The 15,700-nt window shown below is 43.2% G+C and overlaps 1 protein-coding gene across 2 annotated transcripts in view; it reads right to left on the bottom strand.

Moving 5' to 3' along the window:
- The window catches only part of GPC6 (glypican 6), a 1,189,310-nt gene that overhangs the window by 6,303 nt on the left and 1,167,307 nt on the right, over window positions 1-15,700 (bottom strand). For both annotated transcript variants that reach the window (XM_070471522.1, XM_020884423.2), the window contains one exon: window positions 3,556-3,731. In XM_070471522.1, coding sequence (XP_070327623.1) covers window positions 3,556-3,731 — 176 coding nt within the window. The remainder of the gene's footprint in view (window positions 1-3,555; window positions 3,732-15,700) is intronic.

The following is a 15,700-nucleotide window of genomic DNA, read 5'->3' on the forward strand; positions in this document are numbered from 1 at the left end:
GTATTTGCATTGGCTTTAGTGATCCCTGGCATACAGTAGGTGCACAATAATAACTACTTACTGAATAATTAAATATGCCTTGGACACTTTTTTCAATTTCTTTGTTTCCTCAACTCAATACCTACTGACAGTAACATTTACCTTGTTGAGGATGGTGAAGACCCCCTGATAAAGTGTGAGAACACCAAATCCAATGTGTGCAATGATGCTTGATAGGAAATATATTGTTCCTCCAACAAAGACGACTTAGATTTTAACCTGCTGTCTTTTGTTTAAGACAGTTAGCCTTGCTAGGCCCTGCTTGCTCACCTGTAAAAGTGAGAATAATCCTATCCACTTCATAGAATTGTTATAGGGTGAGATAAGTGTTATAAGTGAGATAATGTTCCTGGGAGGGCTTAGGAAACCTAGTAATGGTAAACACGGTAATGACATTTACTATTTCCCTCATGTACTCCATGGAGTCCATTCAATAGCCTTAAATGCCTCCCTGCTGCTCTGAAATGGTGATGTATATATTCAGCTGCTCCAAAAAGACTAGTGCCATCTTGGCTGCTAGACAGTGGTACTTAAGAAAAGCCAAGGTGATGTCAGGTCTCTTCCAATACCTCCCCACTAAGCAAGGCTCAACTCAGCACAACTTTATTTATTTATTATTATTTTTTTAACTTTTTTTGTCTATATCACATGACATGTAAAATCTTAGTTCTCAGACCAGGGATTGAACCATATCCCCTATAGTAGAAGTTCAATGTCTTAACCACTAGATCGCCAGGGAAGTCCCAGTGTAATTTTTGTTTTCTTAATGGGACATCTAAAATACCACATAAGAGCACTTGAATATACTATACCAGGTTCTTAACATTTTCTCTAATTTATCTTTAGTGGCCTTCACAAGGGGGAAAATGCCCATTAATTAAATTCAGAGATATCACAATTGCTAAGGGAATTGTTTTAAACACTGGTATTATGAACAAGAAGTTACATAACCTTTACAGAAATATTATTGAGGTGATTTAGAATATTAAAAATGTGGTAAGCAAATAATGACGGGAAATTCTAGCTGAGAAAAATAATGGCTCTATCTCTTTCTGAAAAGGAATCACAAATGCAGGTATTTAAGTGGTGAGTTTTAAAAATGTCAGAAGCAATAATGGTGATGATGACTATAAGATGTGATAGTGGTTTTATAAGACAGTATCCTAAAATAAGCTTCCCCGGTGGCTCAGATGGTAAAGAATTTGCCTGCAATGTAGGAGACCTGGCTTCGATCTCTGGGTCAGGAAGATTCCCTGGAGAAGGAAGCAGCAATCTATTCCAGTGTTCTTGCCTGGGAAATCCCATGGACAGAGGAGCCTGATGGGTGATAGTCCATGGGGCCGAAAAGAGTCGAGCATGACCGAAAGACTAACACTTTCACTTTCATCCTAAAACAGGAGGTCAAGTTTGGTGCTGAGGTTACAGCAAAGTGATACTCTTAAGTGTTGCTGATTTTTATTTTCTTTTTGGGGGAAATGGAGCAGGGTGTCTTCTCTAGGGCGTATGTTAAGTTTTGCAGATTGACATGTATACAACCTCTTTAGGTCAGAGAGGAGAGAGAACCAAGGCCAACATCAACTAATTCTAATGTATCTTGAATGATTTAATCCAATAGTCATTCTCTGATGACAAAGTGCTTTATTAGAGAAGACAGAAAAGATAAATTGAGAGGAGTGAAGCTAAGAAATGAGCAGGGGAGAAGCAGCAAAGGCTAAAATCTAGTGTAATTTTCTCTTCTGAAGAGGGAAGGAGACATTTAGCAAAGAGGCAGAGAAATACTGGAAGGACTGAGAAAGTTTACAGCAAATTTATCAGGTTGGCAATGATCCTGCACTTAGAAAGTTAATTTTTGAGTTATTTTAAATGGAATTAAGCTCCAAAAATTTTCTGCAGGGGAAAACTCAGTAGACTGATGGTTAAGACTCAGATGACTTCATGTCTCCCATCTGTAACCTGTTTTTTTCTATCTCATTAATTCAAGCACATAGCATCATCTTTTGCTTCAGTGACCAAATTATAGAATCACTGGCAACTCCACATCTTATGTTCAAGGAATCTTCTCCCAAGAACTCTCTCTATAAGAATATATATTTAAAAAAACCAACAAAACATAAAACAAACAAACAAAAAAACCCTTGCCTTTATAGTTACACATCTAGAAACCATTTAGACAAAACCCAAATATGGTTACTTTCATTCAATGTGCACTTACTAGTCTTTCAAAATCACTTTTGGTATTTTGTAATCTTTAATAAAATAGTCATGTGTAATATTACATCAGCATTTTAGTATTTTGCTCAAGATTTCAGATACAAAAGTCAGTGGGTCATGTATGTGCACGATACAAGAGAGAACAATGCAATTGACTTCATGGCACATGAGATATTCATCTTAGCTCCTTTACACATGGCCTCAAACAAACCTCCCAACAATCCTAACTCAGGAATGTTTCCCATGCTATAGAAGAGGAACATGAAACTCAAGAGATAATCTGTTCAAGACTTCAGTTCATAAGTAATAAAACAGGGATTCCCACTCAGCCTTGTCTGGGTGAGTGATCTTGAGGACATTCTTCTCTTGGCGGTTGGGAGGAAGGATGGAAGTTTGAGGCAGAGACATAAATGATGATGGGGAAGTGGGGAGGGGAAAACATTACTTTGCTGTCTTGTAGTTAATGGATTAACTGGCAGATGCAACTCAACTTTAGTTTTGGTACATTTGAATGTCAGCCACTGAAACTACTCCTTAGGAGCAGCTATGATTTTAGTCGTCAGGGCTCTCTGCCCAAAGGACTATAAAGAACCTTGCACATGGGGTAAGAATGACACAAAAGAGCCATGTTACACATTGCTCTTAAAGAAAAATCATGATAAACTTATTTATAAAGCAGAGGCAGACTTATAGACTCAGAGAACAAACTTATGGTTACGAGGAGGGAAGTGAGGGAGGGATAGTTTGGAAGTTTGGAATCGCTAGGTACACACTGCTATACTTAAAATGAATAACCAGCAAGGACCTACTGTATAGCACAGGGAATGATGTACAATATTCTGTAATAACCTAAATGGAAAAAGATTTTGCAAAAGAATAGATACATGTATATGCATAACTGAATCAATTTGCTATACACCTGAAACCAACACAACGTTGTTAAACATCTCTGTTGTTGTTGAGTTGCTAAATTTCATCTGACTCTTTGCAACCCCATGGACTGTAGCCCGCCGGGCTCCTCTGTCCATGGGATTTCCCAGGCAGGAATACAGGAGTGGGTTACCATTTCCTCCTCCAGGGGATCCCCCTGACCCAGGAATGGAGCCTGAGTCTTTTGCATCTCCTGCATTGGCAGGCAGATTCTTTACCACTGAGCAATCAGGGAAGCTCTCTAAATGACAAGGCTCCAATACAAAACAAAAATTTAAAAAATGAAAATAAAATTCTTTCTTTAAAAAAACAAACTGCAGAATGATCTTCTATAACGGTTTTCACTCTGGAGGGTGCTGACAAAGGCTATCTTACTCGTGTCCTGGAAGTTGACGTCATTGCCATTGTATGCATTCTTCAGTTTGTTGGTCATCACGCGGAGAGCCATGATCTGCTGCCTGATGAACGTGTCGGGCCGCGTGATGTCCACGTCCACCTCCGGGTTGTTGATCTGGTTGGTCAGCCCGTCATTCATGATCTCAGGCAAGTACCTGAGGGCACAGAGAGAGAGACCGGTTGGGGTGAGGCAGGAGAGACCTTGAAACCAGATTCTGCCATGTTCTTTCTAACAGTGAACCGGAACATTGGCAAAACCTGGGCTTGGTTTCCTAGAAAAAATGCCAAGCAGTGAAAACAAGGCATGTGTTTTCCCAGAGAGAGAGATGTGGCCAAAATGGCTTCAGAGTTGTCTCTAAATGGCACTGAATTCTCATGTAGGCTTGCCTACAAATAAATGCTCACCTGAGGACTTCCAGAAATTATTCCTTAAAATTAATTACTCTGTCTCCCTCCATCCCAAATGTTAAGATGGCTAAGTCAAGGACTTGACAGCTCACTCAGTGATCCTGTGAATTTTGCTAGTAGGACCTGAACTTGTAAATTATACAAGACCTTAGAGGGTTCCCTTGTATGAGGGTGCTCTTCCTCAACTGAGGAGGTCTGATCCCAGGTTTTAATCAGAACAAACTTCTGGAGACAAAAAACATCTTTGGAAAGTTGGAGGAGCAACCAGTGATCACTGGAATATTTTAAGAGTCCATTAGGATTTTTATTTTGTACTAGAATCTTGGGTCTAACTCATCACTGAGTAGAAGAGTAAAATCTAATGTCAAATTTATATCACCACTTTTTAAACCTTGTGCTCGTGTCAAATGGTCAGTCCTTCCAATGTCAACTGCTTAAGCTGCCCACATGTATTTGTACCAGCAGAGACTGAAGATCTTAGCAAAGTGCTTGCAGGGCCAGACTGCTTACTCTTACAACCCATCTGCTTTCAGCCCGTCTCCTCCTCTCACAAGGTTCTCACACATACAGCTTCTTTCCTGTGTCCTGTGTCCCGAGTTGGAGTGCAGAGGGCTACAGCGGCTTCAGAATTCCTTGCCTCCCCCTACCCCCATCTTTCCATTCTAGCGCATCATACATGACCTGTCTGGCTAATCTTCATAAAATACTGCTTTCATCATGTCACCCTTCTGTAGCTAATCTCCACGGGGTGCTTACTAAATGCCAGTCATTGTGCTAAGCACTTTACCTGCATTACAAAACTTCGGTTTCCCAGCAAATCTAGGAGGTAGGTACTATTTTATCCCCACTTTGTATAATAGAAGACAGAGGTTTAGTTACTGTGCAAAGTCACAGAGCTAATGGATCACTCTTCAGAGCCCATGTGTCCAAACACTGCATCATATTTCCTGTTTGATCACAAACTCCAATTCACAATTTATGGCTCAGCACTCCAAGCCCATCTTTACCTCATCTCTACTTTCTTAGGCTGCAATTCTCCTCTCAAGGGGCACTCCTTGCCTTATGCAATCTTCTCCAGGGATTCATCTTATCTTTGCTGGCAATATACTTTTCCATTTAAGTTCCAAATATCTTTAAAGACCCAGGTCAATCCTCACTTTCTCTTTAAGATGTTTTCCAGCTTTAAGGGATCTGCCCATTCTTTCCTGCTTCCCAGGTGGTGCAGTGGTAAAGAATCTGCCTGCCAATGCAGCAGATGCAGGAGACTTGGGTTCGATCCTTGGGTGGGGAAGATCCCCTGGAGAAGGTAATGGCAACCCACTTCAGGATTCTTGTCTGGAAAATCCCATGGGCGGAGGAGACTGGAGGGCTACAGTCCCCTGGGTCCCAAAGAGTCAGACACGACTTAGTGACTTAGCATGGATGCCATTCTTTCCTAGGACTTCCAAGTTCGGCAGGGTATTTTGGGCACTGCACCAAGTTATCTGCTGAGAGAAGGAGATGGGGCTGAAGGCCAGCCTGAATGCACCTGCAGGGCACCATTCACCAAAAGAGGTGCCTTTTTCTTTCCTTTCCTTTTCTTCTGTGGGAATCTTTTTATTTTAGAAAATTGCACTATACACCAAAGTAAAGATAACTGTGTAATGAACCCTTGCATACCCATCTGGGTGCTTTTTTCCCTAATTCCTACAAAGGCACTATATTTGTCTGGGTCCTGGCAAGAAACAGATGGCACACTCAGAGGAGCAATAAGGAGAGTTAAAGAAGAGACTGTTTAGAGAGGTGTGAACAGGGTTGAAGGAAGCCACTGTGATGAAGAACCCTGGGGCTGGCAACAGCAGAACGGCCAGAAGGGATGGAGCAGCTACCAGGATGCACCAGTTTTGAAGCCACAGAACATGGCCAGAAGATGCTGCAGCTGCCAAAGCAAGGTCCCTCAAGGAGGGAGCAGAGGGAATGATATCCTGACCTCTCCAGTCCCTCCTTCTGACCTCTGGCTGCTGCCTCCCATTGGCTGAACCCAACTGGAAGCCAGAAGGAAGGGCTATGCAGCTGATGTGGCATGTAGAGGTTCTTCTTTAGGACACAGACCAAGGTTGGAAGGATGAAGAGTAGATTTCAAGAGGGGGGGTGGTGGTGGTGCCAGAACATCCCGCCCAGGCATCTGACTGGTGGCAGCCCTGCCTAGTTGCTATTATTAGCATTCTTCAACTGCCTCTCCTGATGTGGTTTGAAAGCTGAAAAAAACTTCCCTTCCTCAGAGAGGGTGGGATCATATGAGAGAATAGTATTGAAACATAAACACTGAAAGTGAAAATGAAAGTCGTTCAGTCGTGTTCCACTCTTTGAGACCCCATGGACTGTCCATGGAATTCTCCAGGCCAGAATACTGGAGTGGGTAGCCTTTCCCTTCCCCAGGGGATCTTCCCAACCTAGGGATCGAACCCAGGTCTCCCGCATTGCAGGTGGATTCTTTACCAACTGAGCCACAAGAGAAGCCCACAACCATATGTAAAATGGATAGCCAGAGGGAGTCTGATGTATGATGCAGGGAAGCCAAAGTCAGAGCTCTGTGGCAACCTAGATGAGCGGGATGGGGAAAGAGGTGGGAGGGAGGTTCCTGAGGGAGGGGACGTATGTATTCCTAATGCTGATTCATGTTGACTGTATGGCAGTAACCATCACAGTATTGTAAATTAATTATCCTCTAATTAAATATATAAAAATAAAAAATCTCCCCTTCCTCTATTTTGTCCTTCCTATTTACATATACTCATACAATATACTTATGCTTAAAATTCTTCCCCTTCCTGCAGGTTATTTTGCAAGTTTCCAAAACCAAAGGCTCTGTCCATCAACCTCCAAAAGAAGAAATAAAAACACACAAAGAAACTTTTATATTTAAGCCATTCTTCAGGTAATGAAATCTTATGCATGATGTATTTGTGCACGAACTGGTTTACTCATCCCCAGCCAGGAATTGAACCTGGGTCTCCTGCCTTGCAGGCAGATTCTTTACCATCTGAGCCACTAGGGAAGGCCTATTTGACGTCAGAGGTCCCCAAATAAGCTCCATGTCTTTATCCATATCTTGAACAAATGACATGATCATGAACATTCATGATGTTCACTGCATAATGAAAAATAAAAGACACAAGAGTACACTGCAAATTCTGTTCCATAAAACTTCACTGTATTTACTGCCTTAAAAAAATGTCCTAATTGAAATGAAAAAGAGTCAGGGGGCTATATTTCTTTATTTTTAAAGTAAAGTGTAACTTCTGTGCTGCCTTTCCATATATCTGGTATACCGATAAAACTCTGTTAGATTCTGAGATTGTTTTCCTGATATACATTCTGAAAGATGACATTGATTGACTATTAGTGATATTCAATTACATGTGCCAGGTTCGGTGAGTTCTACCTAATCACTAAAGCCCATTGAAATACACAACACAAGGGCCGGCCAGCTTCTGCCGGCACAGGAGCAGGGGGGCCGAAAGGTGCTCATGGGTTCTGGTGTTGTCCCTAACGTTCTGAACGATGATCCCTGGGGCTGTACCTGTGCTGAGTCAGAGGAGCGCTTTGTTTCTTTCAGCCGCTGTGTGCACCGCCCAGCTAGCTGAGACTCATTTATCAGAAGCCAACTGTGATAGCTTACATGGGAACGCTACCCCTGGGAGTTTGAGCACACAAGAACAGTACAAGACTGCCAAAGAAACCCAGCCTCTGTGTCTGCCGATGCTCAGCCACTTACAATAAAACAAGCAACAATGCACCTCTGTCCTTAAGAACCTTTTCTCCTTTCAGTGTATTCAAAGGGGAACTTTAGAGACTATATGGAAACTCACACCGAAAAACACAGTTGGAAAAGAAAATGGCCATTTTGTCACTCCAGGGGCACATCCTGAGGCCATGTCTGTGGATGTCCAGAGTGCAGCCTCGGGGATCCCTGGAAGCCCAGTTCAGCGCCAGCCCATTTATTTGTCGCCTCTCTTGTTTGATCTCTTTGTGCTGTGTGCTGTGCTTAGTCAATCAGTTAAGTCTGACTCTTTGTGACCCCATGGACAGAGGAGCCTGACAGGCTGCAGTCCATGGGGATTCTCTAGGCAAGAATACTGGAGTGGGTTGCTGTGCCCTTCTCCAGGGGGTCTTCCCAACCCAGGAATCGAACCCAGGTCTCCTATGTTGCAGGCGGATTCTTGACCATCTGAGCCACTGGGGAAGCTATCCTGCAAGAATGGATGCACTTTTGAGCCCATAATATTCTTCCCTTTACTAGATCTTACACTAGCTCTCTGATGTGAGGGCATTTTTGTACCGTCATGTTTCTGGGAGACATGGGAAGGGAGGAGAATGTTGCTACAGAGAGCCCAGGTTCTGAGGCTGGCTCCACATTTAACTGGGGCAGGGAAAGCCCAGAAATGAGGACCAGCTGAAGGGGTGTCACTATTTGCCACTACCCTGTGCTGTGGTGTGGAAAGTGAGTGGCATCTGGGAAGAGTCAAGCATAAGCTTCCCCATTTTGTTACTCTCCATTTTGTAAGACTACATGTAGGGTCTAAATCATTGGCAGTTTTGCAGAATTACGTATCTTCTCATCTGGTATGGTCTGCTTGCTTGCATTCTCCCCAGACCTACCTGTTGAAAACCTGATGCCTGAAGTGATAGGATTAGATGGAGAGGCGTTTGATCAAGAAGGCTCTGCACTGGTGATTGGGACTAGAGCCCTTATAAAGGAGGCCACACAGGGCTTCCCAGCCCCTCTGCCAGGGGCTGAGGTGAGGACATGACTAGAAGCCTTCAACCCAGAAGCGGTTCTGGTGGCGGATATCCCTGCAGAGCTTGTGTGATGAGTGACCCGGCCAGCACAGCAGGCAAGGCCGACCCAGGGCATTGGCCGACCCAGGGCATTGCCATCAATGGGCTCGGGATGGATGGAGCATGGAGCAATGTCAACTCCTGCTCAAGCTAGAGGGAATGTAAAATGGTGCAGCGCTATGGAAAACAGTATGGCAGCTCTTCAAAACAGTAAAAATAGAGTTACCATATATTACCAGCAATTCCACTTCTGGGTGTATATCTAAAAGAATTGAAAGCAAGGACTCAAACAGATATTTCTACACCTCTGTTGACAGCAGCATTATCTATAACAGCCAGAAGTGGAAGCAGCCCAGGTGTCCATTGACAGATGAATGCATAAGCAAAAAGTGGTCTATACATAAAATAATTCAGCCTTACAAAGGAAGAACAGGAATTCCCTGGTCCAGTGGTTAGGACTCCATGCTTTCACTGCCGAAGACAGGTTCAATCCCTGGTCAGGAACTAAGATCCAGTAAGCTCAGCAAACCACATGGCACAGCCAAAAAGAAAAAAAAAATTCTGACACATGTTAACATGCCAATAGGGGAAGACAGAGGAGGAGATGGTTGGATGGCATCGCCGACTCAATGGACATGAGTTTGAGCAAGCTCTGGGAGATGGTGAAGGACAGGGAAGCCTGGTGTGCTGCAGTCCATGGGGTCAGAGTCGGACACGACTGAGCCACTGAACAGCAACAAAAACAACAAATGCCAACATGGATGAATCTTAAAGACATCATGCTAAGTGAATAAGCTGATCACAGAGGGACGAATATATAATTTCACTCATGTAAGGTACCTGAAATTGTCAAATTTGCAGACATAAAGTAGAATGGTGGTGGCTGGGACTGGGGGCGGGGAAGGGAGGTGTGGGGAGTTATTGTTTATGAGTGTGGAGCTTTAGCTGAGGAAGGTGAAGATTTTTGTGGAGGGATGGCAGTGATGGGTGCACAACCCTGTAAATGTACTTAATGCCACTGAACTGGACACTTTAAAAATGGCACAAATGGTAAAATTCATGTTGTATATGTTTTACCAGTTTTTAAAAGTCTAACTTTTAAGTACTGTTTTTCTAAAGTTCTTGAGAACTTTTCTATTTTTCCTTTCTCCATTTTTCCAGAATGCAAAGTGGTATTATTCAAAACATAACTGTGACTTTAGGTTTTAAGTGAACTTATAAATTCTTGAAAACTTTTGAACTGGAGTTGTCTGTGGCATTAGGTACTCCAAAGAAATGGGACACTGAATCATGGTCAAAGGCACAGATGTCCAGGTGACCCAGGACACCTGAGATCTCTCTGGAATCTAGCAGTGTGACTGTGGGCAACTAACTTAGCTACTATATATATGCACTATGAAAAGTGAAAGTGAAGTCGCTCAGTTGTGTCCAACTCTTTGCGACCCCATGGACTGTAGCCTGCACCCTGCACCAGGCTTCTCCATCCATGGGATTTTCCAGGCAAGAGTACTGGAGTCGGTTGCCATTTCCTTCTCCAAGGGATCTTCCTGACCCAGGGATTGAACCCAGGTCTCAGGGATTAACCTAGGTCTTCCACCTTTCAGGCAGACGCTTTACCCTCTGAGCCATTTTTCAGTCATATAAATATATGTACTATATATATGTGTGTGTATGTATATAATATGAAAAGTGAAAGTAGAAATGTTAGTTGCTTAGTCATGTTCGACTCTTTGCAACTCCATGGACTGTAGCCCACCAGGCTCCGCTGTCCTTGGAATTCTCTAGGTAAGAATCCTGGAGTGGGTTGCCATTTCCTTCTCCAAGGTGTCTTCCTGACTCAGGGATTGAAACTGGGCCTCCTACATTGCAGGCAGATTCTTTACCTACTGAATCACCAGGGAAGCCCATATATAGTATATAAATATACACTATATATGTACATACATACTAAGTACTATAAATATACATACATATATATGCTGTGTGTATGTATATATATATATATATACATACACACAGTACTATCTGTATAATATAAAAGCCATAATACAAGGGATATAATTGTATGTACATATCTCTATATATAATATGTACCATGTTTGTTTCATAAGCTGCCATATTAAGTGAAATGATATGCAATTGCTTGACAAATATAATGCACTATACAATTGCAATGCATCCTTATGAAAATCAAGTTGTTAACACGACTCCCTCAAATGCCAACCCAGCTTCTTGGGAGGGCTGACAGCAGCAGAATTCTGAGCTTTGAAGCCTGGATTCGCAGGCAGGAGAGTGATTTGCCGTGACTTTTCTCCAGCTGGAGGATGCGGGGCCTGAAATGGCCTGGAACTCTTGGAGGACACACCGCTCATTGGTTGTGCCAGTGAACAGAAGCTAAATTCTTTGACTTGGCCTCTCAACTCATTGGCAGGAGCTGCCAACACCATCCTTTCTTGGTAGAACCGGAGTCAGCAGACTCCAGGGTGGGAGGGAGAGAAGACCCACAGGCCAGTCCTCGGGGATGCCGAGCTGTCAACACAACATGCTTCTTTCCTCCTATCTGTAGCCATGTTTCTGATCACTTCCAGGAGGTGCACACAGTGTCCCGCTCCCTCAAGGCAGTCAGCCTTTGTGGGGTCTTCCCTCCTGAGCACCCCAGAGAAGGGAACCGGTCTTTTAGCTATGCCAGCTTGGACAGCTGCCAGTTCTCATCCCAGACAGGCTTCCCACTTTCCCCAGGTGCTTGCCCGGCTGCGTATACATCAAATATTTTACAGTTCTTTCAAACGCAGCTGGACTGCTTTGGACATACCCTGCAATCAGACTAAGACAATACTCCAGATCTGCCAGGTTGCTGTCTCTGACACATTTCTCATCACCACGCACCATTTCGCCACTCTGCCAGCTGCTCACACGTGCCCACTCATGACTTCTTAGTTTCTTCGCTTAGACAATCCACTCAGTGGCTGCTGAGAGTGACTGACCTATTTTCTAGATTTTTCTACTTTTCCTATTTCCTACAATTTACTGTATTTACCTCCTGGCCTCAGGGAGGATTTCCTTGGGGGACACAGTTATTTCTGTGAGGATCAGGTCCTTAAAAGATAGCAGAGGCTCCCAGCAAAAGCTGTATTTCCAACGGATCCAATTAATCCTTGTCTCCCAGCCGGCCTCTTGATGGCCTCCTTCTGGATAGCATCTTAAGGAAAGGACACAGGCTGGCTAAACACTACCTGACAAGGAACAGAACCAGGAAGCTGTTTTGCCAGCTTTAAAGGGAGAGAAGAAAGAGTCTGGATATAACTGACTCAAGAATCTCTGAAGACTCTGAGATTATGTGTGTTCTCTCCTGAGATCCACAGGCTTTGGGGATCTGCCTCAGACTGGGTTTCATCACATTCCTCCTGCACCATCCCATCATCTTCCACATTCCCTTTTCCTTTTTAACTTCTGTGAGCTTATAAAAAGGATCCCTGTGAAGAGAACACATTCCTCACGAAAGATACAGATGAAGTGATTCAACATGGTTATGTCGGTTGGGTCATTTGTAGAGACACAAAGGAGCCTAGAGTGAAGTTAAGCCAAAAAGAGAAAAACAAGTATTGTATATTAATACATATATGGGGAATTTAGGGAAAAGATGGTACAGATGAAACTATTTCCAGGGCAGGAATGGAGACACAGATGTAGAGAATGGATGTGTGGACGTGGGGAGGAGGATTGGGGGGCGGGTAGGATGAACTGGGAAACTGGGAATGACCTAGGTGCACGTGTTTGCCAAGTTGCTTCAATCGTGTCTGACTCTTTGCGACCCTGTGGACTGTAGCTGACCAGGTTCCCCTGTCCATGGGATTCTCAAGGCAAGAATACTGGAGTGGGTTGCCATGCTCTCCTCCAGGGGATCTTCCCGACCCAGGGATTGAACCTGCATCTCTTATGTCTGCCTTATTGGCAGGCAGGTACTATACTGCTAGTACAACTTGGGAAGCCCGGTAGGCAATGTTTGTGTCCTGCTAAAATCCATAGATTGAAGCCCTAAACCTCAATGTGATGGTATTGGGAGGTAGGGTCTTGGGGAGATAATTAGGTCATGAAGGTGGAGCCCCTATGATGGGATTAGCACCCTCACAAGAAGAGGAGGAGAACAGAGCCCACTCTCTCTGCCAAGTGAGGGCAGAGCTCAGAACAGCTGCTCAGAAGAGGTCTCATTAGAACCCAGCCTTGCTGACTTCTAGCCTCCAGACTATGAGAAAATAAAATTTTATTTAAGCTCTCCAGTCTATGGCATCATTGTTATAGCAGCCTGAGCTAGGACACTAATTGAATGCAGTACTGACCAGGGATTCAAAGAATCCATCCTTGGCCTCCAAGGGCATCTCATGAGAGACCAGAGGTTTGTGCAGACTATCCTGTTTTGAGAAGGCTGTGCTGCATTTCCAAGTCAAAATTCCCTCTTGATGCACTTGTGAAGCTTAAGCAATTTGTTGTAGAGATGACTTTAACCTGACTCAGGCTCAGCTATCTTCAGTGCGTGATGTTCCAAATGAACCACGCGACCTGCCCAATCTAGTTGCTGTTGCCATTTGTAAAAGAAGAAAAAGCCCATTAAAGGAAACATCAAGGGTATTCTTGGAGGTGAAGAGAAAAAGCAAATCGTAACACGTTCCCCAAGGCTTGTGCGTGAACTGAAAAAAGGGAATATCTTACATATCAATAGGATCTTAAAGGAGGCCTGCTGAGATGAAACACAGAACTGTGTGAATCTGAATATCAGATCGACAGCAAATCCTTAGTGTAAGTGTGTTCCAGTTGGTGTCCGCTTTTCTTAGGTGCCAAAGCTGGCAATTCTGCCCTTGAGCCCTGCTACTCAAAATGCGATCCCTGTACCAGAAACCTCTGCTTCCCTAGGAAACGTATTAAAAACGTAGAATTCAGTTCCATCACAGACTTATTGCATCAGAATCTGCATTTTTTAACAAAACCCCCCAGATTTTAGCCTGTCCATTTGAGAGGCACTGCTTTAAGTCATCACTAATTTCAACAGGCGATATTCATTTTGTAATAGCTATTTGGGAAAACAATACACATTGGGGGACACAGAGTGACATATCCATTGCAGGAGTCCTTTTGATTTTGGACCGTTAACATATGAAATAGACATGCTTCTGAATCAAGGAAGTATGGTAGAGAGCTTGGAGCAGCATTCAGAAAGCAATCAGGAGAAAAATGGGTGATGGCAGACAAGTCTGAGCAAATACTTAGGATAAAAGGGCTGCAGAGACTGTGGCTAAAGGAATTGGATGGATAAAATATTGTACAAAGAGGAAGAAATATCTAGGTTACCGGCAGCCTCATCTCACAGGCCTGAGTTTTAAAACTCCAGACAATTTCTATCAATGCTAGTAAACATTGCTGTTCCACACTTGATAGATATTTTTTGAAATAAGAGTTCTGGTTCTTTTATTTCACAGAGTGACAAGAATAACCTTTCTTTCTTTCTTTCTTTCTTTTTTTACAAGCATTCCTAAACATTTCAGAAAGCCTTTCGTTTGAAAGTCCATACTTCAAAAATAGGGGAAAAATATCTTGTCTGCATTACAAATAGATTTTTCAACTTACAAAATAGTTCAGTGGAATTTTTTTCTTAGTGACAACTTCTCTCCTGTGTTCCTAGATCAATTAACATTTGGATGAGAAGAAAGCTTTAATTAAATTTAATCCAACAAGCCTGTATTGGTTATCTACTTATAATGCTATTAAATATAAAGTTATAATATTAAGATTTCATTATAATGGAAGAATTAAAAAGACAAGAACTAAGAAAACCCTGTGAAATTATAACTTTTCAATGGAAGCATAATTTGAGTCACAAATATTTGCCAGTATTATCTTTTTAATAATACATTGGGTTAAATTCTGGAATAGTCCTGCAAGTGATTTTATTGTATTAAATTTGATGATTTCCCTCACCTGCATAAAATCCTCTAACGGCTTCTCATGGACTCGGGATAAAATTCAAATCTGGTTCCTGAGTACCGAGCAGGTGTGTCTTGTGGCTATGTCCTTTCCCAACCCACAGTCCAACGGGATGATACTTAAAGTTCCAAAGTCCACTGTCCTGTCTCCAATCGCTGGGCCTTTTCATGTGTTGACAGACACCACTGCCATCACACAGCACTTAACTGACAGAGCCTTGCTGAGGCTGGGCTGAGGGTGTGCTTCATAAGATTGCTGAAGGACTGAATGAACAAAAGAACAAAGAATCTACTTCATTTGTTCTCCTAGCCCAGGGATGGCAGTATATATCTGTCACTTGTTTTAGAGTCAGGATATTGAAGTGAAATGGCTTCTCAGGTGGCTCAGTGGTAAAGAATTTGCCTGCAGTGCAGGAGATGTGAGTTTGATCCCTTGGTCGGGAAGATACCCTGGAGAAGAAAACGGCAACCTGCTCCAGTATTCTTGCCTGGGAAATTCCACGGACAGAGAAGCCTGGCAGTCTACAGTCCAGGGGGTCGCAAAGAGTTGGACAGGACTTAGCGACTAAACAACAACAACCGAGGTGAAAACAATACTCTCTAGGGTTTGGGAGATGTCAGCTTTCACCTTAGTTCATCAGCTATCCTCAGACTAATGGTTTACCCTGTCTAGATTCCTGACTGCACAATGAGGAAGTTGGCTGAACTATCCCAGGCTCTTCTTGCTCTAACTTCATGGTCTTTATCTTCCCCATTCATTTTCTTGATGCAATGTAGTCCCCTCCCCAGTCCTTCCAGCAAACCTTTCTTTATATTTCTTCTGTAAGAATTTACAGGGACTTCCCTGGTGGTCCAGTGGTTAAGAATTCACTTTCCAACACAGGGGTTGCCGGTTTGATCCCCGGTCAGGAAACTAAGAC

The sequence above is a fragment of the Odocoileus virginianus genome, chromosome 8, assembly GCF_023699985.2.
Source record: "Odocoileus virginianus isolate 20LAN1187 ecotype Illinois chromosome 8, Ovbor_1.2, whole genome shotgun sequence".
NCBI classification, from domain to species: domain Eukaryota; kingdom Metazoa; phylum Chordata; class Mammalia; order Artiodactyla; family Cervidae; genus Odocoileus; species Odocoileus virginianus.